Raw genomic sequence first — 27,394 nt, 5'->3', positions numbered from 1 at the left:
ATGAATCGTTGTGCAAAGAATCTGATCTCAGAAGTGGTGTTACTTGTTCCTGTCCTTCATTTACTGAGAAAGCCAGGGGCAAAGCCAGATCCAGGCTCAGCTATGAACGAACAGAGATGGGCAGGGCTTGAAAACATAGAGTATCCATCTTTTAGGGAGAAAATTAGAGGATTCCCTGACAAAAGGAGGTCTGTCTGAATACTTTTAGAGGAGCATTTTTATTATCAAAATTTCATAATGACTTGAACATGAATATGAGAGATACATGTCTTCCTAAATTTGCAGCATGGTCCTTCGGCTGATCAAAGATCACTTATCAATGACCAAGGATAATCCTTACGTGTTGAAAAGCTGGCTTTCCATTGTGGCATTTGAGGATGTCCCTGAGTTTGTCCAGTTGACAGGGATTGATCCTGAACTCCTGATCCAGAGCCTGATGTATAGAATGAAGGAGACTGAACAAAACACTAATTCCAACCATACAGACAAAAACCTGGAGGTATCTGATGAAGGGCATATAGCTTGCTTTACAGGTTTTGCATTTGGCACAGAGAGAACATTTTCATACCAACAAATGTTTGCTTTTTAAATTGCAGGCAACTGAAAAGGTTCTTAACCTCTTGTTGAAGAGGGTTGAGGAGGACAGAGAACGGTACACAAGTTTATTAAATGTGGTATTTTTTGAACTTAGTAATCTTGTTCTTAAAATTTTGATATTAGGCAGGTATTAATGCAGAATTTCTTTAATTACAGAATCACAGATTCCAAGTCATCTGGCTTAATCCCTTGGTGTTGCAGAAATGTTCACAAGAGCGCTTGCAAAATCGCTCGACTTGTCCCACAATACAGAGTCCCAGTGCTCTCGTTCCAACTCCTGCTTAAAATGGCTGAAATTCATCATGATCATTTTTCAAAGGTACTGTATCAATGAGATCTTTGTGAAAGTAATTTTAAGGGTGGTATCTGCTCTGTAAGCAAACTATTTTCATTTGCAGGCTGGAGAGGAAATGAAACAAAAGCAAAATCAACTTTTGTCCATGCTTAATGACATTCAAATGGATTTCAGTAAATGGAGAGATGGGCTGCACAATCCTCTGATGCAGGAGTCCAGATTTGCTTACCCTAGAGAAATACAGGTGTAGTAATTAGAATAACTGATCAACTTAAAGGTTATGCTAGACTTTAAGAATGCAAAACTTCTTCAGACACTGTTCGCTGTTCTTTGAATTCCACCAGGAGGTCAATTTGTATCTTTTAGATCCTTTATCAGTCAAATGTCTTTGTACAGGTCAGAGAACTTGGTAGGTGACTGGAACTGCAAAATAGTAATTTTTGGTTTTGTTAATTCTTCTTTGTAGTTGTGGAATGAATTGTATGGGATTGAGTGTTCAATACCAGGCGTCTCTGAAAGCTGGAAGGGTTCATTGGACCGAGACCTGAGAAAGAGACTGTCCCATGTAAGATAAAAACTTTATTTTATAAGTAGCCTACATACATTGAAAATTGTACGCAATGTATGTCACCATCCTCCTTTTGTTTTTCAGATCTCTAACACTGACAAGATTGTTGTATGCTGTCTGGTGATGTCAGCAAAGACTATCGAGAATAGTCATGCAAACCTTCAGTCTTGTTTCAAAGAGATGTGTCAGGTTGCTGTTAAGAACCAGTGTCAGGTAATGTTAAATTTTCATGCTAAAAGAATTATATTGTTTATTATTTTAGCAGTATTGTTGTACTATATGTGTCACTCATTCTCTTGTTTTCTGTTTACAAAAAAAAAGAAAAGTGCATTGGTGTATTTGTAAATACTTGTACATCTTGTTCTGGTACCTTTTTGTATTTTTTTCTTGCAGGCAAATAAGGAAGGAGACCTTTTACACCATATTTTTACCAAGTCCATTTCATGGCCTGTTGTGTCCTCCATTATTGTGGAGTCAGCAGCTCGCTTTGGAGAGGATCATGAAGGTCGTCTACTGGACCCACAGTCAGCAATCAACTTCCTCTTGTCTCAAGGTGCAGTGACTGGGTCTTAAAAGTTTCATGGTTTTAATATGGTCTAACAACAAAGTGAACAGACAGAAAATGAACACTTGGACACAGTTTAAGAATCCTTCATGTATATACCTAAATACATTATGGGCAGCAGTTGTTAATTAACATTGTGTGTTATGTTTTATATTCACAGACAAATGGAATCAGTGGAAGTTGGAAGATGATGCTAGTCGTTTAATATCAGCTAGTCAATCATTCTTAGGTTCTCTAATTCAGACCCTTTGCCAGGGAAGTATACCCCTGGGCCACCTTAAGACCATCTTTAAGTCTAAAAGTCAATTTCAGAAGCTTTACAACCAGTGTAAGTGTTATGCACTAAGTATCATTACAACTTATAGAGGTCTCTTTCAACACAAGCTTATTCATCTTTTTGTTTATTTTGAAATTAGATAAGAAGAACAACAAAGAAGAGAATATCTCAATCAATGTGTCAGAGCTACTCAGTCAAAGAGAAGATGACTTGAAAGCCTTTGAACAACAGAAGGAGTACATGACCAACCTTATTAATATGCTGGGGAAGATTACTGATGTCATAGATAGTAAGGAAATTACCTTAGGACAGGGGTTTTCAAACTTTTTTTATGCCAAGGACCCCCAAATATGATGAACCCCTTGTGAGGGACCCCCTTCCTAAACTATGAAGATGAAAGACCCATTTATACTGTGTCTGAAGAGTGTGATATTATAAAAACAATGTGTTTCCAAAACTAAATAATTGGCATTTATTTTGTTGCATTACCTGGAGACAAAGCAAATTATTCAAATATTTTCTGTAAATTATTTACTTTGTATTAAGTTGACAGTGAAAATAAGTTTTTTTTTAGTGTTAAAAACGAAAGCCATCAATAGAATTACGGGGGGGAAAAATCATGATTAATGTCATGATTTCTGAATGAGAATAATATTAAAGTTGGTAATTGTATTTACACTAATTGCATTAAAATTGTCATGACTTTGCCTCAGTACCAGAGGTTTCTTCCCTTGAAGACATGGTCAAAACCAACCTGCAGACTGTAACTCTGGACAAACTGGTGGAAGTGCAGACATATTTCTCCAAAGAAGATCTTGGCAAAAACAACACAAGGCGAGTGTTATTCTACAATGTTGATCTGCTAGTCCTAGACATGGCACGGGAGATGCATGAAGTGAAGACCAGCAACATTATGCTATCTTTATGGCAAGAAAAGGCAACCAAATATTTTATGCCTGGTCCTCAGCTTTTGTCACTAGACCTTACAGAAGTCCATGACAGAATCTGGAATCATTGTCTCACTGACTTCCTCGAACTTGGTCTACGGATTGCAGTTGGAGAAACTTGTTTTAAAGAGGTGGACCAAGCTTTGAAATGGTGTGGGGACAGGGGTGAAGGAAATCGTTTAAAGAAAGAGCTAATTTTGTTGGCCACTATGCTGAAAAGCCATACGTCTCTGGAAGAGAAGTGGCCAGAGCATCGTCTCAGTCAGATTCAGGAATACAAACGCCTTTACCATGCTGCGGAATCTGCTGAGGTCATACTAAAAATAAAACATAGGTTGGGATTACAAGGAGACTTCAGCCATATTCATAGCCTGATTCAAGTGGTAAGAGACCAATCATTATTGTAATTGCATTATATTTAGCGTGTTTCTATTTTTGTTTAGATTTGTGAACATTTTATTCTTCTGTATATAGAGAGATGACTCATTCAAAGAAAACACTCTGGGTTCGCTGAGTGATGACCTCATCAGAGCCAGACAAAAACTGGCAGATGTCAAACGCCAGCACACAGCCTGTCTGAGGGCATTCTTGGATAGTGAGACTCTGATCAAATGGGTCAAAACGCAAATTCCAAGTAAGATTTTTTGGATTTATCTGTTTTATAGTGTTGATGTGTGGAAAAAAATGTTCATATTCAGTATGTTTCATTTAGGTTTAAGGGACCTGAAAGTCTTTATGGAACTGGCCACAATTTCTGCTGGAGAGAATGATGCAGACATTGATAGGCTAGCCAGTTTCGAGACTGTTGTGATGGGCTACGGCCCTTTGCTTTACTCACTACAAGAAAATGCAGGATTTGAAGAGTTTATTAAATGTGCTAAGCAAGTATGGGACACCCTTGACAAAGATGAGAAACTCCTGGATAAATTGGTTAGTTTCTGCAGACATTTAACTAATACAATAATTTAATTTCAATTCTTCTGTACCCCTCTAATATTCCAATTAATAGGTCTTAAATTATGCTTATTTCTAATGCAATTTAAAACTGTCAAGTCACTGTCGTCCATACATGCTTTTAAAGAAGTGTTGCCGATATATTATCTTCTATACAGGTAGACTCCAATCGGTGGTTGGATTGGCTGAAAGGTTTAAGGGAGACTCATGGCTCTGTTGAGCAATCGTCTTTGTCCATGGCCTCAGCTATCAACACTGGAGGCGTGTATCATGTGGGCTGGCCTAAAGATTTCAATGGGAAAGTGAGTAGACACTAGTATAACATTTTCAATGCTTAAAGTCAGACTTTTTTTACATTTCCACAAAAATGTTTCTTTAAATCACTTAAAGCATTCTATTAAGCAGACATTCTGTGCAATAGGAGAGTTTGTGAACCTCTGTTTAGTAACAGAACAGTTTCTTCTTTTGATATGTTTGTAGACAGGTTTGGACAATGTCTTTTATGTGAAGGTGACAAAGAACGAACAAGCAAAGACATACAATCTTAATGAACTCTCAGAGCTGCAGAATAAGCTCATGCTTATGTCTTCTAAAGGGGAGCATGGAAGAGAGCAAGTCAACAAGTTTACTCAAGTGGGTCCATTATCACAATTGTTCACCAGCCTTTTGCGAGAACTACTGGTGTCTAAAAACATAAAGTTCCAATAAAAGACCAGATCTCTATATTTACATAAGTTTATTCAAGGAAATGGGCATTAGTTTTGTGAAGACATACCTCTGTTTTCATCTTGTAGGTTTTTGAAGGAGTCCAGAGGATAGGCTGCATCCTCCTTCAATTGCGCACATCGGGTAATATGCTCTTTCGAAACTGGGGGGCACAGATAACATGCAACCACCAAGATCAACCCTGCATTCAAGTTAGCTTTACCCTGTTGAGCAAGTGTGTTGTATATCATGGCGAAGTTGAAGTGGAGCTTCAGAAACTGTGTCGCTCTCTGGAGAACTTTCATAAAGACTGGTGTAACCACTTAACTAAGATACGCTCTCAGTACTACACACTGAATCATTACACTTCAGAACAAGTGGTCTTTCTTTGTGAATGGATCAACAGCGTTAGCATCAAAAGGAAACCTGTGCCACAACAAATGTGGCATCTTTTGACTCCTATTAAACCACACTGTACCTTAAATGACATCAGAGAGGCCTTTGAAAAAGCAATGGAGACAGAATCTATGGTGCAAGATGACATAGCAGAGGAATCAGAACAAAACAGTTATTTTGACCTGCCTTTGAGCTTAAGTTTACTAGATGTTGGTACTGAATGCTTAGAGGACCTGTGGCAGCAATTTAAAGAGAACATGTCCAGGTTCCTTACCCACCATGTGGATGTTGAAACACTTGGACGATTCCTCTCCAATCTGTCTGCCATGAATCAAATGCACATCAAACGCAAGATTCCTCCTATTCTACAAGAGGGAAGGCCAAACCTTGTCCAGTGCCCTGTTGTGGAATTGATTAGCACAACTCTGTCTTTTTACACAGAGAGTCCACAGCATCCTCTTCCAACAACTGATGAGGTATTAATGTGCCAGGAGGAGACAACTGAAGAGGAGGTGGAGATCTTCCTGCGCCGATGTCTAGGATTCCAAGGCACTGCAAGCAATCATCAGAAGATTTACACTCTGGTCAATCCAGGTTCACTGACTTATGATGTGAGCGTGGCACTGGTGGAGTGCTTTGAGACGCTTGAAAGGAGTGCTGGGCCTCATTACCGTCTAGTGATGGTCTGTCCTGTAAACCAGGATAGATATGTCCCTTCCTTCTTCAGCAACTGTAAAGTACAAACAGGTCTAAGTATATCTGCAGAAAGAATTAAAGACTATCTTGGCCATCACTTCCGTATCCCATCTGAGCTTGCTCCCCACTCAAAAGTCTATCCAAGGGAACTCTCTGTCTGGATGATTTCATCTGAACGTCCAGCTGTTGGTATGTATTAGATTTTTGTATATTGAAGTCAACATGAACAAAATGGACTCTATTTGCTTTTTAATGCATTTTCTTGACTTAATGTGTATGATTTAAAGGTGCATGTTACTGAAAAAAAAGTGTTTTATCAAACTGTAATAATCTGCTTCTGAAGCGACGTTATTTTCTGGGCTGATGTTATGAATCCCTTTTATTTTTAAATCCCTTTCCTCCAACCATTTATGTGTCCTAAGAAGTTGTCATTGAATATGTCACACTGTGGAAGTAAAATAGGTTGCGTTTCATGTTGTCTTTAAATATGGTGAAATGTTACCAAACATTATGCTGATACTCTTTTTTTTTTTTCTTTGGATCTTTTCTTATTCTTGGTGCAGGAAAGTCACTATATGTCAAGCGTCTATTTGAGCAGTTCAAAAGAGAGTTTCCAACAGCAACCTGTCTAACAATCAGACTCACTGAGCCCTGCATTGACATGGATGGATTTGTCCAAACCCTGTCTGAAAGATTGGCCCCACTGAGAGAGCAGGACCCTGTGCTGTTGCACATTGATACTGCAGCAGTATGTTTTATTTTAAAATGTTTAGTCATTTTTGCTATATCATAACATGCACTATTATATACAGTACTAAATATGGGTCACTAATAACATTATAATTTGTCTCACTACATTTCTTTTTACATCAGTTGTGTCACGGCTTGGAGGAATTCCTATTCAAATTACTCATTCTAGGATGTCTTAGTGACAGCAAAGGAACTATATGGAGGAGAAATGCAGCTCACTTGGTGGCGATTGAAGCACTTCAGCAAGTTCAAAAGAGTCAAACCCAGATGGAGGTGCAAACCTACTTATTCCATTTTGTTAAATTTTTGTTCTTTGAACAATTGTTGAGCTACAGGCATTAACCTGTATTTCTGCATTTCTGTTTTTTTTTTCTTTTTACAGATAACACATGGGTTTTTGCATACACTACCTACTATCTTCTGCAGACCTCCTAAAGATGTCAACGCTTTGGAGATCAGGAGAAAAAAAGAGGGTTACACATCCTTAGATCCATTGATGGATGATGAAGAGTTTAAAAGTGAGGCCATTCAGAGACCCTACCAATACTTGAAGAGATTCAACAGGAATGTGAACTTGGATCGTTTCAAATATCAAGCTCAATCTGTAGAAGGTGATCTGGTTGACTGTCTCCATCATCTTTTATCAAACTATGGCTCGAAGGACCCATCATGGGCAGAAATAAAGCACTTTACCTGGTTTCTTAACCTGCAGCTTAAGGACTGTGAGAATTCCTTGTTCTGTGATCCAGACTTCCTTGCTGACAATTTAAGTGGCTTCAAGGACTTCATAGTAAAATTCATGATTCACATGGCTCAAGACTTTGCCTCTCCTTCCATTGACATCTCTGATGAGAGCCCCTCCTTTTTCTCTGAGAACGAAAATGAGGAAGATATCCTAGCCAAACTATCTATTCGAAAACAATGGGAAAATGAACCTCACCCATACATCTTTTTCAATGCAGACCATTTCACCATGTCTTTCTTAGGATTCCATGTGCAGAAAAATGGGACAATTCTTAATGCAGTTGATCCAAGAAGTGACCAAGTGTTAATGAGAAATGTGATGACACAAGATCTCTTTTCAGACATTGAGCGACAAAGAATTAACCTTTCTGAGAACTTTGATGACCTGTCCAGAGAAGACAAGATACGAAAAATTTCCTTTGTTGTTGGTGCCAAAAAAGGCTGGGAAAAAGGAAAATTTGATCCAGACCCTACGTATGAACTCACTACTGACAATGTCATGAAGATGTTGGCTATTCATATGAGATTTAGATGTGAGATTCCAGTGATCATCATGGGAGAAACCGGCTGTGGGAAGACACGGCTTATACGCTTTCTCTGTGATCTGCAACGTGAAGACAGAGATGTTGAAAACATGAAACTTGTCAAAGTTCATGGAGGTACTACTTCTGAGGTAATCTATAGGAAGGTGCAGGAAGCAGAAGAGCTTGCTCAGAACAACCGTCAAAAATATGAACTTGACACAGTTTTGTTTTTTGATGAAGCCAACACAACTGAAGCAATATTTGCCATCAAGGAAGTGCTATGTGACAAAACTGTACAAGGGTACCCTTTGAAGAAAAATTGTGGTCTGAAAATAATTGCTGCCTGCAATCCATACAGAAGACACACACCCAAAATGATTGACCGCTTGGAGCGTGCTGGGCTAGGATACAGAGTGAAAGCTGAAGAAACAGAGGATCGCCTTGGTAAAGTTCCCATGAGACAGCTTGTGTACCGTGTGCACCCTCTACCCCCAAGCATGGTGCCCCTGGTATGGGATTTTGGACAATTAAGCGATTCAACAGAACTCTCTTATATCCGTCAAATTGTGCAAAAACAAATGAGAGATCATGGATTGCCCCATGCATGCCAGAGTGTGATCACAGAAGTTTTGGCTGCCTCTCAAAGATACATGCGTAGACAAGCAGATGAGTGCAGCTTTGTAAGTCTTAGGGATGTGGAGAGATCAATGTGTGTCCTAGTTTGGTTTTACAACCACAGAGATGATCTTTTTCCAAAATGCCACTTCATTGAAATTGAGCTGATGACCTTGAAGTGCCTTGTGCTTGCCATGGGTGTTTGCTATTACCCATCACTTGAAAACAAAGGGGCATACTTAACGGATATGAGCAAATGCTTTCCTTTTCCGTTCAACTCCAAAGAGTCACTGGAGCAGGAGATAACTTCATGCCAAGACTTTTTTCTTGAGAAAATCCAAACAAGAGATACAATTGCCAAAAATCTGGCTTTGAAAGAAAATGTCTTCCTCATGGTCGTCTGCATTGAGTTGAGAATTCCACTCTTTCTGGTTGGCAAGCCAGGGAGCTCAAAATCGCTTGCTAAGACTGTTATAGCAGATGCAATGCAGCGCCAGGCCTCTCACTGCGACTTATTCAAGAAATTCAAGGAAGTTCACATGGTGTCTTTTCAATGCAGCCCTCACTCAAGCCCTGAAGGAATCATTGGAACCTTTCGGAACTGTGCCCGTTTCCAAAAGGACAAGAATTTTGATGAGTATGTGTCAGTAGTTGTTCTGGATGAAATAGGACTTGCAGAGGACTCTCCTCAGATGCCATTGAAGACATTGCATCCCCTTCTAGAGGATGGATGCATAGACAGTGATAACCCACAGCCACATATGAAGGTTGGATTTGTTGGAATCTCAAACTGGGCTCTCGATCCAGCAAAAATGAACAGAGGTATTTTTGTGTCCCGTTGGGACCCAAGTGAGAAGGACTTGGTAGAGACAGCTGAAGGAATCTGCTCATCCTCCCATAACATTCTTCTCAAAATCAAGCACCTCCTGCCAAAGTTAGCAAAGGGCTACCTAGACATCTGTAAAACGGACAGTGAACAGTTCTTTGGACTCCGAGATTATTATAGCTTGGTGAAAATGATGTTTGCAACAGTCAACAGTTCAGATCAAGAGCCATCTGACAGTGAATTGGCAGAGGCTGTGTTGAGAAACTTCAGTGGACAAAGGGATGATTTTGATCCTCTTGATTACTTTCGGGATATCTTCCAGAACTTTGAAGTCCAAAGGCCAAGTACACTGAAAATGATTGAACAAAATCTTGACCGCCACAGTGACAAAGAGTGCCGGTACCTTCTTTTGCTCACAACTAACAATGCTGCCTTGTACATTATCCAACACCATATTTTCTCCAAGGAGAACTATACATGCCCTGAAATTGTCTTTGGATCAGGATTTCCCAGAGACCAGGAGTATGCCCAGATATGTCGCAATGTGAGTAGAATAAAGGCATGCATGGAGACAGGTCGAACTGTCATCCTATTGAATCTCCTCAATTTGTATGAGAGCCTGTATGATGCCTTGAATCAATACTATGTCTGCTTCAGTGGACAGAATTATGTTGACTTGGGACTTGGTTCACATAGAGTAAAGTGTCGAGTTCACAAAGACTTCAGACTGGTTGTGGTGGAGGACCAGGAAAAAGTCTACAAAAGGTTTCCTGTTCCACTTAAAAACAGACTGGAGAAACACAAAGTTGATAGGAGTACAGATTTGACTCCTTGGCAGCACAGAGTTTTGGAGAAACTCAAACAGTGGGCACAAGAGTTCTCAAAAGTTCAGCAATCTGAATCTACTGAAGCAAATTTCAGCTTATCAGATGTCTTTGTTGGTTTCCATGGGGATGCTTGTGCCAGTGCACTTCTGCAGGCTTTAGAGAAAATACAGAAACGGGGCCATGATAAAGCTGCTCAAAATGATGAACTCCATTGCATTCCCAAGTACGAGTATGAGATCAGTGAACCAAGTAAAGAGGGCTCTAATATTAATGTGACTAAGGACGCATACATGAAGAAAAAGGAAAGTGAGGCTCATCACATTGATGAAGATGAAGATATGACAGAGTCTCAAGAGGAAATGAACAAATTCCCTGATGAGACACAAGGAGAGAGTGCCTCAATGGAAGTTGACAACGAGCTACAGAATAACGAGCAGCAGAATGCAGAAATTCATGAAGACATTGAGAACCTTGGAGATACTTCTGATCTTGTGAAAATGGATGAAGAGCCTGTTGACATAGAGACAAGAGACTCAAACAAAACCATGGACGAGGAAGAGGAAGTCTATGAAACTGCCAAAAGCTTTCTCTTGAATTGTGCGTCACCAGACTCGGTACTTAGGTTAAAGTATTCGGAATTTGGAAATCAGGAGAGAGACAAACTTCAGAGAATGTATTTCCATCAGCAAAGCCATCAATCTCTCAGAGACCTATTAGACAACCATCTGAACGAAAATGATCAGGACAAGAGCAGATTCTTGGAGGTAATGCTTGTAAGACTTTTAAGCAGCATGTTTACTTGATTTTATGTCTTACACTGTGTCACAACAGCATAGAAACTATGACGATGATAATCTCAGGTGCTGATTATGTCTCTGATTGGCTGTGATTTTTGATCGATTCTGTCGCATCGTGTAGCTATGTTGAGTCTCGTATGGACAGACAAATTGTTTGTTGCTGGAATCTTATCATGTCACGTCTGGTCGGGACATGGTGTTATATCTACCAATTTACCTTGCAAAATCAATGCATATGTTTTCTGTTAGGTAACCACGTTCTCCAGTCTTCTCACTGAAGCTGATGTGAGAAATCTTGCCCCGGCCTTGGATTTGTCCACTGAGCGGTTTCTTCTGCTCTCTTTACACCAATTTGACACAGAAGCTTCTTTTTGCAACAAGATACGGTAATGTTTATATTATTTTTGTTGACTTTATTCAGTACCTTTCACAACAAATGGTCAACAATTTTCAAAACATTGTACCTCTTTTTCCAAAGGTCCTTCCTGAGGCAATCTGGACTTTCTCTGTACATTCTTTTGGTTCAGATGGACATGGAAGAGTCATTGTGCAAAAATGAACTTATTGCTTCGGCAAAGTAAGTCCCTTAAATGTTGGTTAAATCAGATTTCAATTTATTAACACCCTGTATAACAGGAGTCAAAATCATCTTTAATGACATTTTATGTGACTCCTCTTACCTTAGATACTGTACCATGAATGAAATCCTGTCCTTAAAGTCAGATGAGTGCAACGTCTATACTGTGTTTATCACAAAGCTCTCCCGAATTGGGGAACAATGTAGAACAAGTGGCAACAAGTACATTGGCTTTCAAGGGGGTAAGTTTTTTTGGCAGGTGAAACATTTGCAGTGTGTTTAGGTATTGTCAAATACTTATTCTTAACAAGTATCTTTTTTACTAAAGGAGTTTGGCTATCTGCACATATTGATGACCTCAGAGATTCCGGTGACATGAGCTTAAATCTTAAGGCTTTTTGTGGAATACCTATAAGTAAACTCATCTCCCAGAAAGTCGAGTCAGGTATGTAAGGTACCAACAACCAAAAGCTGACAGCAACTTAGACATTTAAACATTCCCCTAACCCTTTGTATTAAAAAATTTTAAACATAAAATTGTACTTCAAATCATGCAGCTTGCTGCGATAAAGTGTTAGTGATTCATCTTAAAATTTCTACCTGATGGGCATTAAAAATCCCACAGACTTGCACTGAAGGAAAGAACCAAGCCATATTTAGGGTCTAAAAATACCTAGAACACCCTAGCAACACCATGTATTGTAGTTGTAAACTTTGCACATACAAGCACAACTCACATTTTCTTCATGAATTTTTTACATTTTTTATATATATACAGATTTCAATGAATCAGAGGAAATGGATACAAGTGGACCAGAAAGTGAGAGGGTAAAATCCTTTAAGCTCGCAATAGATTGGTTTAAACATATACATCAGAGATGTGCTATATCAAAAATAATTTCATACCTCCTGACAGAAATACTGTGTTTGATTGGTTGTCAGGGAGATTTAGTGCATCTACACAGTTTGTCTCTATTGAGATCCTGCACCCAGAAAGCTGTTTCATTGCTGAGAGATACAGGCAAAAAAACCTCCAGGAGTATGGAGCGCATGAACATATTGCTTGGCCTTCTGAGAGGTGACCCTGGGCGGATAGGAGGTCAGCTGGTTTTATGTCCATTGTTGTCACAATTAAGCCCCTGTACTGTGTATGTAAAATACCATTGAAAAAATGTTTGTGCATTTGTATTTTAAGTACGGTTCCAGAAAGTGTTGCTAAGGAGGCTGGTGTTTGCACTGATGCAGAAGGAGGAAATAATTCCTAATGCAGAAGACTGGGTTTATAAAGTGGCAAAGAACCGTGAAGCTCTGCAGGAAGGTGGAACACTTAGGTACTCCAGTACTGTAATGCAACTAGCATTAACAACCTATTATCTCTATCTATCTCAGATGTTTAAAAACAGCCAGTGCTTAGTGCCGATTTTATTATGATAATCAAAAAGGGTCGGATAAAAATCTCAGATAATTAAAACTTGTGTGGAAAAAATAATGGTGTGGAACTACTTTGAACTGGGAATAAAATTACACAATTGTTATTTGTAAGCCTTGCACAAGGCCTTTAAAATAATCTCAAACTTCATCAGCCGTAGATTAGAGATGACTAACAAGCTAGCAAAAATTTCTGTGTTTGTTCAGGCACACTTTGTGGCGCAACCTACAGGGTGTTTTGACCCCAGTGTTTGCCCGAGTTTTAGAAGTGTTGGACAGAGACCGCAACTTGTACCTACTGTATGGAGAAGGGCTCAGTGAGGGTCTGGCCCAGTTCTGGCTGAATATCTTTGAAGATCAACAGCTCCTTGACCTAAACCTTTCACAAAAGGCCAGGTATCTTTAAATATATGAAACCTGCTTATGATTAAATGAGGCATTAAATTCTTTTAAATATCCAACTGTAACTGATAAGATGGATTTCTTCTTTTAGCGCTCCAGATCAGGAGATTAATGTGCAGTGTCACCTGTTTATTGGAGAAGTAGAATGGCCTTGTGCTGCCCCTTTTAGCTGGCTGATAAAAACATACTGCCAGAGTTTGTGGGAGGAATCAGAATTTGTGCGAGGTGAGGTCTTTTGTTTTGTGTTTGACTACAGTTGGCCAGTTAGCTAACCAGATACTACATTCACTTCTTGTACATAAAACATCTTGTACATAAAACATCTGCAGCTACTCCATGTTTTTGCATTTTCTCTCAGGCTCTGAGCAAGGCAGCAATGCGAGGATTCAGCAGTTTGTTAGTGCTGTATCAGGCAGTGCACTGGGCAGCTATATTCAGAAACTCTCAGAGGAAGAGAAAGTCGAGTTGGGTCAGCGCTACTTGACCGATTATGTCCTTCTGTCATTCAAAATCCACTCTGAGGAAGAGCATGGGGTAAGATAGATAGGTTTTATCAGTCTGAACATTTATTTTCACAATCTCATGTTTAGTGTTCTAATGTGGGTGTCTATGGGTGTGTGTGCATTTTCTTACAGGTATTTCGTAGTGCAGTGCGGGGTTGTGTGTTTGCTCTGCAGATGGAGATGTCAGTAACTCCTGAGCTCTCTCCATCATGGATCCTTGCCGCAGCTCAAATCTACAGCCCACGCCTTGACACATTAGCCCATGCCCTTCAGGTCAACCCTCAACTGGTCTGCATCATCCAACGAGAAAGATTAAAGAGAGAGAGCCCTGATATGGTGAGGAGCAGGAGTGCAACATGAATTTCCATGTTGATTTAGAATGACTTATTTCAGTCTTATGCTGTTCACCAGTAAAACTTTTTAGTTAGTCATCACATGCTGGTGATAGATTCCAGTGCCTATTTAAACTACAGTTATGTAGCAAAATAACTACCAGTAAATAAGTGACCAGTATGTGCAGTCATTATACTCCATACTTCATTTATACTCAATACTATACTTCATTGCTAAGGTGTATAGGTATAGTTTTGTGATGTGATTAGTGTAATTTTATTTTCGTTTTTATTTTAATTATTTGTATGATTTTTGCTATTTTGTACAGATTTGTGGACCCCAGGAAGATTAGCAACCACTTTGTGGAAGCTAATGGGGATGCAAATAAACAATATACTAATGAAACAATATTTAGATGAGTTTAAAGAGATTTGTCTTGTTGTTCTGTTTTATGACAGTGTGAGGACATTCTAGCTGTTGGTATCTGTGTTGAAGAAACAAAGCTCCTACCGGTATCATCAATATCTGAATGCCAGACCTTCTTGCAAAGAGTTGAGCAACTTCAGCCATGTTTAGAGAGAGTGCTTAGTCCTGGCTACAGTGCCCTCTGCAGCCATGGCTGTCTCAAACACCTGGACTCTATAAAGTGAGCTATGAAGAATGTTGCAGATTTAGAAAATAGAATCATTTGAAAACATGATTTCATATTAACAAAGTGGTCATATCACAATTTCTTACACAAATCTTTTATTTCCTTAGGTCGGTGTGGCAGGGGATGCTGCTAGTGGCTGCTTTCATTGAAAAGGTGGTCATCAAGATGAAAGTCGGAGATGAACGGATTAAAGCACTGACTCTGAAACTCTGCAGTCAGTTACATGGGGTGAGTCTCGAATTTTTGTCTGCTCTGTTCATTACGTTTGTAGGAGACATTGGTGTACAGGAAACCTTTGTAGGCCCCTCATTTCATAATGAGACTATAGTATGATGGTAAAATATGTGCAAATTTGATCAGGACAGATGCCGCATTAAAGCAAGTATGAGTTTAAAACCCCAAAAGTCCTTAGAATACATGCTGCTTGTATTTCCTCTCTCACAGCTAATGGAACGGTCTACTGATTTGAGGAGCAAAGACAATCTTCAGCAAATCATCCGCATACTCAATGATTATCACGAGGAATCCATCAGCAGAGAACTGCGGTATACTTGAATTGAGCTGTATAATATTATAGGATATGATTGATTTTATTTTAAACCATGTGATAATATTAATTTTATTTTAAAACTGCAGTTTATTGACTAAGAATAACTGAATGTTTTTTTGTTGTTGACGGTACTGTTTTAATACAAATATTAATGATAGTTAAGGATTTCAGTATTTCTTTGTTTAGCTTGTGCTATTCCAACAATAAACCCTTTGATTACTTACTCATTTTCTGTATACTTTTTCTTCACAGATATGGTGTGAAGTGCTTTGTCTGTCTATCAGATCTGTCAGAGCCCGCTGCGCTTCCTTGTGAGCATGTGTTTTGTCTGTCCTGTCTGAGAAGATCTACAGAGAGAGAAGGAGCGAACTTCTGTCCCATATGCAGATCACCTCTGTCGAACAACTACCGTCCCACTGTCTCCACAGCCATAGAGTGAGTTAAATTCTTTGTTCTTGGTAACTTCAGATATCCATTTAGACCGACTGGGTGTACAATGAACAATTAGCTTCTTTACTGTGGTTGATTTGTTTGGCTGTAATGTCTAATTTTGTATCTATTACAGCTTAGCCCTGAAGCAGCATAAAGAAATAAGAAAATGCTGTAATGCCTTTTTCCTGGAGGTGGTTTCTCGTTTCTGTCTGACTGATGATCAAGATCCATCAGAGGACCTGGTGGAACTGCTTTTCTCTCTCCTTATTTCAGCACAAGGCGGGTGGATTTCCTTGTGGAATATTTCATCGCGAAATGAAATTTCTGTGCATGGTTGTCAATTTCAGTGCAAGTACAATAAATGAGAACAGGAATTTCAAAAAGGACGTACATTTAGAATTAAAATATCACATCACTGGTTCATGCGACTTGCATTCTATATTTCAAGTCTTCTGAAATCATACAATAGCTTAGTGGGACGAACAGGCCAAAATTTAAGCCATAATAATCTGCATTGAACAGATCATCGAGTTTGAGAGCGAATCATTCAATCTAATTATCTAATAATCGAATTGAAAAGATCTAGAAAGAGCAATTTACTCTATAATTTGCTTTTTATGTTTATGTTTACATGTCTGTATATATTACAGGAGATGTTTATAAGACCAGAGAGCTCACCCCATTCCTGGAGTGTGTTGACCAGAGCCCTGTGGTGCGCTCTGTGCTGCCGAAACTTCTTCTGCAATACAGGTGCTGCAATACAGACAACACATACACAAACATGACCACATCCAGGCATGTGACCTTTTGTTTATGACTTTAAATATACAGTATTGGCTTTATGAAGTGAGTCTTGAGAGTTTTGCTTAAGGCTAATTCACATTGCACCGACAGACGCTGACCAACGGCAACAGACACTTCGTTAGAGTTTGTCACGTCTGTTGACGTTGGTTGGCACTTGTTTTAGGCAATTGAACGTGTTCAGTTGGCTTTTGTCAGATTACAGGCGTCTGTCAGTGCAGTGTGAATTGGCCTTTACGCTAATCAAGAACATTTTGTAATAAGATAATCTCTTCAGCTTCAAACAGGTAAAGAAGCATATACAAAAGCACTTAGAAAACCTGGAGAACAAGCTTCTGGACCAAGAGGACAGATCTGAACTCTACCGGCTCTTTGTTAACTGTTTCCAGGTGTGTCATAATCATGTAGCCCAGGTGTCTTTGCACCATGTATTCACTCAATAATAGTGCTTGCTGAGCCAAGTATCACTTTTACTATTGCGCTGTTTTAAGTACAAAACTTTGGCGCTTAACCCATTTTGTACCACGGACATGAATGGTACATCAAGTGTGATTATACTTAGGATTTTTGTCTGGTGGACAAAAAAGGGGTGAAAAATCCCATGATTCCTAGCCATACGGTGAGACTTTTGTTTTGGGCCATTAAGCAAGTACTTAGCAAGATCTTAGCAACCGTCCAAAGTATCTTAGCAAATGCTTAGCAGTGCACTACAAACTTTTGTCATTTTTTACGAGGTATAATCATCAACAGTTGTATTCCACTTTCAGCCACATGAATTGTTATTTAAAATCTGCATGTTTGTTTCTAAAAGCAGATTTGTTGTTTATCCAGGATTCCCTGTTTTGTTCTGGATTAAATGGAGATGATAGACATCTGAAGGAGAATTCAAACTTCCTTAGCCGACTGGCTCGTAAACAGACACCTTCCAGACAGAATGACCCAGCTGAGTTTCTGCTGTCTATGGCTCGCCTCAGAATGTGTCTGGACTCTGCTGCCTGTATCCTGTCCAGAATTATCGGCAAAAGAACCGGTACGAGGAGCTTCTGATCTGACCAATTCATGGCAGTTACAGTATATTGCTTAAATTAATAACATGTCTTTTTATGTTTTATTCTGCAACCTTTCCATATGTTTGGTGTCTTTCAGACAATTTTGAGGAAGCTGAGCTAAAGCTTTTGGAGCAGGTGAAGGCTGTGTGTGAATACGGTAACAATGACTGGTACAGAGTTTACTTGCTTCGAGCACTCAACAGGCATGCTGGCATGGACTGTCTGCAAGCACTGATCAGCAGCACTGATTATGAATGGATCTTCCCTGCAAAGATGCTACGGCTTCATGTACGGCCATTCAAATGGTGTTGTGTTTAGGGTGTTTATAATATTGTAGATAAGTAATAAAATTGAGTTTGTGGGTTAAAAAAAAAAAAATTTAAATAAAAAAGTAGCTGCTCTATGATCATTGTTGTTTGTTTTCTCTTCTACAGAGGTTGATTCCTGCAGAGGTGGATCGTTTCTTGTGTTGTGGTCAGTCATACCGTACTCTTAGAGATGGAGTGGGAGAAGCAGTGCAAGAAGGCACAACAAATGGCCTCAAAGAAGCACTACGGGTCAGAGTCTACATCTGTATTAAATAAACAACACACAAGAAGGCACAACAAATGGCCTCAAAGAAGCACTACGGGTCAGAGTCTACATCTGTATTAAATAAACAACACACACACAAAAACTGAATTTTCAGCAGCCATTACTTCAGTCTTTAGTGTCACATGATCCAGAATTCATTCTAATGTACTGATTTGGTCCTTAAGAAACGTTTTTTATTAGTATCAATGTTGAAAACAGTTGTGCCGCTTAACATTTTTATGGAAACTGTAACTCACGATTTTTGATCGTGAACGATTAAAATGTCTCCACCATCTGCTTTTGAAGAAATATCGTAGTATCGTGCTACAGCGCACATTCAGTTGCAGTTCTGGTGCCTCTGTCTCAATATACTGTACAACATGACATACATTCGCATCAAATGTTAACTCAGCGGCAGAGTTACACTCACAGGACACTGCATTTATTCGCAATCACAAAAGTACATTATTTCCATGTGCTTTAAAGCCATGCTGGTTAAACATTTCATTCGCGTGCTGTTCTGACATGCACCTTTTCTGAGTGCATATACCTGAAGCGCACGCACTAAAAAGCCCATCAAACAACGCCTGATTACTGGACTAAGTTATCTTTCATGTCTGAAATCATGTTGTCCCAAACCTGTATTAATTTCTTTCTTGTGCTGAGCATGTGGGTTACCAAACAATTGTCCCCATTGACTTTGATAGTAGGGAAGAAAATACTATGGAAGCCACTGGAGTCCAATAACTGTTTGGTTACCAACAGTCTTGAAAATAACTTTTATGTTCAACAGAAAAAAAACTCTTTCAGGTTTAAAACAACAAATTTTCATTTTTGGGTGAACTCATTTAACTCATCTCATTTAATGTTAATAAAACAACAAAACACAAAGAGAATAATCACTTGACTGATGAACATTAATACAGTTGCTTTACTAAGAATCAATGTATAATTTATACAGTGAAGAATATATGCTTTATTTTTTGTATTTGTTCATTCAGTTTATTGAATGCTACTGCTAAATATACCTACTGTGACTGAAAAATTAAGCACTGCTTGTTTTATTTGTATATTATGTGTATTTGTAATGTCTATCTTTGTTCTTATTTTTTAATAACAAAGATAAAATAATGACAAAGATTTTTATCTTCACCTACTTTGGCCTAGATGTCCGCCATTCTTTTTTTATTTTATATTTTGTTACGTTGTAAGGTTTGTTTTTAGACCACTTGCAAAATAGTAAAAGCAACATGACAAAGAATTGTGATAAAATCGTGACTTGGGGTTTTTCAGAAAAAAATTGTGATATGATATTTTTGGCATATCGCCCACCCCTAATGGAAACTGTTATATGTTTTTTTTTTTTCTTTGATGAATAGAAAGTCCAAAATAACAGCATATATTTGAAATAGAAATGTTACTGTCACACTTGATCCATTAATGATTTTTTTTTTCAGGCAACAAGTGGTTCAGGCCCTTTGAAAAACGTCCTGCTGACTCTAGCTGTGTTCAGGCAGGTCACCTGTCGCTTCATGTCACCTGAAAGAGCTATATATCCTCAGGCACAGGTAAGAGTTGGTTAGGTTTTATGATTTTATTAATCACTAGTGAACATCCAGAATTCAGAATCCGTGTAGGACTAAATTTGAGATGACAACATAGTTTTACATATTTATAAATATTTAATTCACATAAGTATCGTTCTGATCTCCATCAGAACTTCATCCAACCTGCAATAGTAACATGTTTGAGCATAAATGCTTTTACTTTATGAGATTCAGAAAATTAGGCAAAGCACTCAGCCTGGCAGACCTAAACACCTACATTTGTCTCTTTCTCAACAGATCAGACTCTTGGAGGACGTTATTAGAGAAAACATCACAGGACATGCCAGAGAGCTCTGCACTGCTCTGTTATCCAATGAGATTGGAAGTTCAGGATCTTACCTGAGTCTCAGTGCAGGTGTACCTGCTAAGCGTCGTCCTGTACTGGAGCTCCTGGTGCATGCGAGCGCAGTGTTTTACAGTGGGAACAGGCTGCTGAGTCCCCTCTTCAATATTGCCTCTCAACCTCAGAACATGACAGTAAGGGCTTCTTAATGAATAATACACATTTTTGGAGTGAATTTAGAGCAGGGGTCTCCAAACTCGGTCCTGGAAGGATGGTGTCCTCCTGCAGAGTTTAGCTCCAACTTGCCTCAACACACCTCCCTGGAAGTTTCTAGAATGCCTAGTAAGACCTTGATTAGCTGGTTCAGGTGTGTTTAATTAGGGTTGGAGATAAACTCTGCAGGACACCGGCCGTCCAGCACTGAGTTTGGAGACCCCTGGTTTAGAGTGATTTGCATTTGATTTTATGCTCACGCTCTTCTTTTTGCATCATGTTGATGCACTGGGGGTTTTGAATTGATCGTGCTGATTTTTAAAATAGCTATGTTTCTCTACTCATCCTTAGGGAGCCTTCCTACCCACAATGCCTGATGACCATACCAGTGAGGCCCAGCAGTGGCTCACTGGAGAGAAAAACCTGAAGATGTACTGTGAGTGTGACTTGAAGTGAAAATAAAAATATTTCCTTAAATGCCACCTGCATAACAGATTTTGTCTTTCTTCCCTACTTTACAGTGTGTTCTAACAAACATGCATGCTTTGTAGGAGAGGTGAGATTTATTTTCTTTCACTTTTATTTGAATGAACTGGCATTATTGTCTGTGAAACTGATTATGATCGTTGATTTTTCTCCACTTATTTAGTGTGGCAAACCAATGAAATTGTCAAATTGTGCCACTTGTGGAGTCCGTATAGGAGGCCAGAATCATAAACCAGTTGAAGGTTTTATTGAAGCTCATGGAATCCCTGACATGACACGACCTGGACATATACTGGGACATGCTGAAAACCGGTCTGAAGCCCCAAACAGGAATAATACTTCAGCACAGTCCTGTCTCCTCCGTCTCTGTCTTCACCTGGCCATGTTGCAAGGGGCCATTTACCACCGACAGGTAAAAAAGGTTTGAAGGAACCCTGAAAGTTTGCTTATTACCTGCTGATAAAGCTTGCATGCCAACTCCATTTGTTTTTTGAGCAGTTATCTATATAATGCCAACTACTGAAATTCAGTTAGTGGGCCACTAGTGTTAGAGAATAAAAGCACTGTTTTCTAAAGGGCTTGGTTCTTCACAGGGCATCAGAGATATGATCCATCCAAATGTTAATGATGTCTATGATTTCCTCTGGCAACATCTTGAGAAGGACATGGAGGTCCTTGGAAAGACTTTAAATCTTAACTTGGATGACTCTGCCATTATAATTCATCTAATCTTCAGCAGGTTTCTACAGACCACCTCAGGTATCCTTTAATCTTGACTAAAGTTAAACCTGCTTGAACTTTTTGTAGTGTTGCATGCATTTTACTTATATAATATTAACAGAGAAGAGCATAACATGTGAACAGAATTAATTGTTATTTTAGTATTTTTATATACTGTTGTGGTATTTATAAATATTTTGAATTATCTTTTTTTTTAGTTTAAATAAGTTTTAGTAATTTTGTTACATGCTTCTGTCCTTTCTTTAGTTTTTATTTAAATTTTTTATGTTTATATAGCTTTAATTTACTGTATAACATTTTTTTTGTTATAGTAATTTTAGTACTTCAACTTAAACATATTTATTTCAGTGAGTTGCCACAGCAAAATGTCCTATATTTGTTTGTTTTTCATTGAATATTAACATTTTATTATATTTCAGCTTTTCAATTACTGAAAATAATTTTTAGTTTAAGTTAACTGTAACAACAACACAATGAACTGCACAACCAGAAAACCTATGTTTGATATTTTTTTCTCTTCGCCAGGTGCCGGTGTGGGTCTGTCAACACGCAAGTACAGAGAGCAGTGGGAGACCACAGTCTGTAAAACTGTCATCAGTCCTGTTTTACAGGTCAGTCTTGATACTGCTGAATATCAGGAGTGTGTGAACCATTTGAAAAGAATGGGATACATTTAAATCGTTTCTTTGAAAAACACAAATAAGTAAAAATTCAGTCATATAACCACACTGAATGCATATAATTGCATCAGTCAACCTTTGTCGCTTTTTTTTAGGATTTGGAAAGGACATTGGGCAGAGCACAGGATCTGATTGCAGCTGATAACCAACTTTCTAACAGTCCCCTGATGAAGGTGCTGAGGGGAGACCCTCAAAAAATCCTTCATCTCCCCACTAACTGCCCCACCCACCACTCTGCCTTCTGGAGCCCCTCACCTGTCCTAACGGTGGAAAGCTTCTCACAGCAAATAAACCAGAGTCAAGCACCCCTGCTCACCCTTTTTATCAATAAGGTTCGTTCACTTAAAGCATATAAAACAATTATAAAGGCCTTTGTGTCACATTACGGAAGTTGAGCACACGGTTTCATATTGACTTTAAGCATGTTCCCAAACTTACAGTATATTCATATGTGTGTGATTGTGTTTATCAGGTGCACTGCATAAGACAGTTGATCCATTTGCCGGCGCTTGCTGCTCTGTTGTCGGATCTAATAAAAGTGCTTCCTCAAGGCTCTGAGAACCAGACCCACACCATCGCTTCACTGCTGCAATGCATTCCTGCTGGTCTGTCACACTTATACTCACTGGAGATAACTAGTTGATTTATTTTTGCATATATGTAATATTACTTTACTCTAATTTATGTTACTGAAAATAGGCCATCAGAGGAAATTATTGTCGGAAAGAGTAGAGATCTTCATGAAGGTGTGGAACCAACTCAGAATGGAAATATCCAATAACGGTAAGTTGGTAGAGGTATACATGTGGAATTTGCAAGATGTTTTATCCAAAACAACTTGCAGTTCATTCAGGGTTTATCATTATGTGTTTCATGTGAGTCCATGATAATTATTAAACGGGCCATTGTAAACCGCTAAATGGACAATATTTAAAATTCTATACTGATTAAATAAAAAACTCTTAAAACTAAATAAAAAAGGTTAAATAATACAAGTGAGTTTAGTCATCATAACATTACATTATAGTGATATTGTTTCATTATTTTAGCTTCTTTGGGTTTGGATCCTACACTTTGTGAAAAAGACATAACTAAGGAAAGCTCTGGGCAGTTTCTCTCCCTGAGTCGTCACGGACCAGGCTCATGTCTCCACGCAATCGTAGATCTCCTGTCTGAGACCCACAACAGTCTTGTGCGAGAAGCCAGAAAACTCTGTCACCAGGAAGACAGGTGTGTATTTCAATAGGAGTATACACTATTGTTCAAAATTTTGGGGTTGGTAAGATTTTTGTTTTAAGTCTCTTATGCTCACCAAGTTAGAATTTGATCAAAAATACAGTAATATTGTGAAGTATTGCAGTTTAAAATAACTATTTTCTATTTTAATATATTTTATAATGTAATTTATTCCTGTGATGCAAAGCTGAATTTTCAGCAGCCATTACTCCAGTCTTATGTGTCACATGATCCTTCAGAAATCGTTCTAATATCTAATATAATATTTCTTATCACAGTTTAAAGTCGTCTTTTCCAAGATCAAAGGAAAATTATTTATTTGAAATCGTTTTTTTTGTAACATTATAAATGTCTTTACTGCCACATTTGTGTTTCAAAATTGTTTGCATGTCAGATGGTTGCATTTCCTCTTACAGTGACTATAAAGTGCCATTGGCAGCACTGTCCAAGAGCCAACTTGCCCTGTGTCACCCAGAGAAGGAGTTGCTCCCCCTGGTGTTAGCTAACTGCCATTACAAACTAGAGAAGGGTCAGCAAACAGTGAGCTCCAATGATCATAAGGCTATTGAGAGAGAACTCAGCAGACGGTTTTTTGCAGGCAAACCCCGCATTCAAACAGTGAGTCTACACATTTTAAAACGTATTATCATACTAGTGTTAAATATATGACCAGATTCATTAGTTACTACAGTGGGAACTCATAATTAAAAATTTCATGCAGGACACTGATAAATATTTAAGAAGACACCATCAGAATTTTATAGAAGTCCTCAATGAAGTCAGAGCCAAAATGCCTCAGGTAATTTTCTTCAGTGTCTTTGCACTTCGTTCAGTTTACTAACAGTAGGTCTCGGTGGAGCAAATGCTTCTGGTTTATTGGTGACATACAGTAGAAATATAATCTATAATTATTTATAAATATATATTTATTCAATTGAATACATTTTCTTCTTAAGGAAGCCTCATTTTTTCTTTCTGATTTACAGGAAGCACTCAAGGCCTCTGTGCTCAGCTCCATGAGATCAATGCTACGTTCATTCACTGATGTGTGTGACGCAGTTTATGCCGTGGAGATTGGGGTTCGTTTCCTAGGTAAAACCGGTGGAGACCCACAAGTTCTGCTGCTGTCCTATCTGACAGACTCCTTGAAAATGGACCAACACATCTCAAGCACCATAGCTGGGGTGAGGCATGTGTTTAAAGTAGTAACTAAAAGCGAATTTAACCAAGCAGCTATTTTGCCACTACTATCAGCGTATATAATCTGTCTGCTTCTGTAATTTGATTCCACGCTGCTTGGTTTCAGGCTTTAAAAGAGAACCGGCTTAGTCAGTGCACAGCCACATGGCAGCTCCTTACCTGCTGGAAGAGTGAACAGATGATGAGGAAAGGACAGGTAATTTGACATTCAGCTTTTGTGACATATAGTACTGTATATCATTAATACCAATCACATAGTATCTATGTATCTAAACTCTTAAGTAATTACATTCCAATTTCTAGGATTTGTTTTCTTCTTCTCTCACTAGACTCTACTTAATTTTACATTGAGCCTATAGGATGCATGCTTCATTATTATTTATTCAGCAAGAACACATTAAATTATTATGAAAGTGACAGTTAAGACATTTATGTTACAAAAGATTTCTATTTCAAATAAATGTTTATCTTTTGAAAAATTTAATAAAAAAAATACTGATAAACTGCATCATGGTTTCCACAAAAAAATATTAAGCAGCACTGTTTTTCAACATTGATAATAATAAAAAAAAAAATGTAAGCACAAAATCAGCATATTCAAATCACTTCTGAAAGATTTTGAGTTACTGAAGAATGGAGTAATGACTGCTAAAAATGCAGCTTTGCGATTGCAGGAATAAAATACAATTTAAAATATAGAAAATAGTTATTTTAAATAATAATAATATTTTACAATATTACTGTTTCACAATATTTCATTGTTTTTATTGTATTTTTGATCAAATAAATGCAGCCTTGATGAGCATAAAAGACTTATTTCCAAAACATAAAATAATAATAATAATCTTACTTAGCCCACACTTTTGAATGGTAGTGTATGCATGAATAACTTAAGACAGAATAAATGTTTTCACAGAGCATTCCTTGTACAGGCAGCTAATTTCTAATTCCCTCCTTCTGTTCAGCTATTTAGCCTGTCACTAAACTGACCCCATTACTGCTGACCTCTGTTGACCTCCTCTGATTGATCCTAAACAACAGAGAGAGTGGACATACGAGGGTTGTAAATCCAAGGGAAAGTGTTGGTCAGAGTGTGCCAAGCTTTAACAAGCGAGCGTGTGCCACCAACAGTTCAAAGACTTTTAACCCAAGCTTTTCTGATTAGCTGGACAATATTGCTCAGTTAAATAATACGTTAAGACATCATTTAAACGTCATCCCAGAACATATTCATGATGTTTGCATCTTTATTGGTCAGGTATCTTCTGATTTCTGTCATTTGCTTTAAATCTTTCAATGCACAATTTTGCAGGATCCATTCCAGCGACTGTCCAAAGACTTCAGAGATAAACTGACTTCAGAGGAAAGAATGCAGGTGAAGGTTTTCCTTGGGCTCACAGATACTGACCTTTTCTCTTTGGAGCTACATGAAATCCTTCAGCTCAAGACCAACAGCACTGTTGAAGAGGGCTTCGCTCCGCACTGGGAGTAAGAACTGATCTTATTTTTAAAATATTTTTATATAATTTATCCAGCATTCCAGCCGTCTGGACTGCAGCCTTTTGGACTCACCATTTGTGAGGGTGGGTTTTGATGAGGCAAACTGGCCACAAAAGGCAAAGTAGGCCTGACCATTTTTCACAGATGTCTGACATTTGACTTTGTACATTTTAAAAGGTAGAATGTGTCAGTCAGTCATTATCACAAAATACCTTCAAACCTTCACAGCGTCATCAGCTAATTATCAAACAAATAAATAAATGGACATGAAATACTGATTTGAAAATTAATTTGTAATATGAAACCACAGAGTTATATGACAAACATTATAGAAAAATATACAGCAAAATTCCAGTCAAGTATTTTAAATCACTGTATAGTAATTCATTTTAAAATTGCATTATAATGAAACGTATAACTTTTGAAATCTGGTTTGTGATTGTAAACATTAATCCTGAATGTTGTACAATTAAGTGTCAAATTGTTCAGGGTAATTGTTCTTAAAATAAAAAGTCAGGAAATGTTCTGGCATCCAAAGCAAATGCATCTAAAAAGATCCTATAGCATTTAGTGCCAAGTACTACAACACAAAGCGACATAAGGGTCTTTTAAGTTTTTACTCAGAAAGGGGACTTTCAATCACAACAATGCAGACCTCCCAGACCTAGTCATTCCCCGGAGACCTGTGGGCTTTCAGACCCAACAGAGGCACACTTTGACCCCTCCAGGCTCCCATCTGTCAGTGTGCCCTGCTCTAGTCACCTACTGAGCAGGCAGCTGGTCAGAATGAAAAGGAATGCGTCTGCTGAGAACAATAGAATCCAATGCTAACTGTTGATCCTAAACCACACCACTGAACACCCTTCCTCCTCTCTCTCTCTCTCTCTCTCTGTGTTTCACAACATAGCATCAGGTCCACCATGGAATCCCATTTGGAGATGAAGAACATCACCTCTTTTCCAGGTCTAGACAGTCTTCCTGAGGAAATTACTTTGGCTAAAGCTGCAGAAATCTGGAGGCTTGCAGTGGAGTTCAAACACTGAAAAGTACTTCTGAATAAGCCAA

At 38.5% G+C, this 27,394-nt stretch overlaps 1 protein-coding gene across 1 annotated transcript; it reads left to right on the top strand.

The window, feature by feature from the left end:
• Positions 1 to 27,394, top strand: LOC107753265 (E3 ubiquitin-protein ligase rnf213-beta-like). Its single transcript, XM_016569396.1, has 57 exons — positions 1 to 188; positions 286 to 499; positions 597 to 652; positions 754 to 916; positions 996 to 1,136; positions 1,359 to 1,457; positions 1,545 to 1,673; positions 1,854 to 2,013; positions 2,186 to 2,353; positions 2,442 to 2,591; positions 3,016 to 3,632; positions 3,724 to 3,883; positions 3,962 to 4,179; positions 4,362 to 4,505; positions 4,684 to 4,836; positions 4,998 to 6,189; positions 6,564 to 6,748; positions 6,874 to 7,023; positions 7,133 to 11,050; positions 11,333 to 11,469; positions 11,562 to 11,660; positions 11,769 to 11,902; positions 11,989 to 12,105; positions 12,439 to 12,488; positions 12,603 to 12,759; positions 12,856 to 12,991; positions 13,296 to 13,484; positions 13,582 to 13,715; positions 13,849 to 14,024; positions 14,126 to 14,329; positions 14,785 to 14,972; positions 15,086 to 15,206; positions 15,423 to 15,523; positions 15,781 to 15,963; positions 16,094 to 16,239; positions 16,611 to 16,710; positions 17,039 to 17,150; positions 17,593 to 17,791; positions 17,908 to 18,098; positions 18,245 to 18,367; positions 19,841 to 19,951; positions 20,228 to 20,467; positions 20,838 to 20,922; positions 21,008 to 21,042; positions 21,136 to 21,384; positions 21,566 to 21,731; positions 22,239 to 22,324; positions 22,489 to 22,725; positions 22,866 to 22,998; positions 23,093 to 23,176; positions 23,443 to 23,623; positions 24,046 to 24,247; positions 24,351 to 24,428; positions 24,616 to 24,813; positions 24,936 to 25,025; positions 26,142 to 26,317; positions 27,237 to 27,394. The coding sequence occupies exons 1-57, from the start codon at positions 1 to 3 to the stop codon at positions 27,370 to 27,372; spliced, it is 13,689 nt and encodes a 4,562-aa protein (XP_016424882.1). The 3' UTR covers positions 27,373 to 27,394.

The sequence above is a fragment of the Sinocyclocheilus rhinocerous genome, unplaced genomic scaffold (genome assembly GCF_001515625.1).
Source record: "Sinocyclocheilus rhinocerous isolate Xijiao unplaced genomic scaffold, SAMN03320098_v1.1 scaffold411, whole genome shotgun sequence".
Taxonomy (NCBI): domain Eukaryota; kingdom Metazoa; phylum Chordata; class Actinopteri; order Cypriniformes; family Cyprinidae; genus Sinocyclocheilus; species Sinocyclocheilus rhinocerous.
The sequence above is the reverse complement of the archived record's forward strand: the minus strand, read 5'-3'. Positions and strand labels throughout refer to the sequence as shown.

What these genes read in the sequence shown, in the direction of transcription:
- LOC107753265 (XM_016569396.1), top strand. Translation starts at nt 1, where the DNA reads ATGAATCGTTGTGCAAAGAATCTGATCTCAGAAGTGGTGTTACTTGTT. An exon ending in GTTGAGGAGGACAGAGAACG is followed by an intron (nt 653 to 753) that starts GTACACAAGTTT and finishes CTTTAATTACAG; the next exon opens with AATCACAGATTCCAAGTCAT. An exon ending in CAGGAAGGTGGAACACTTAG is followed by an intron (nt 12,992 to 13,295) that starts GTACTCCAGTAC and finishes GTGTTTGTTCAG; the next exon opens with GCACACTTTGTGGCGCAACC.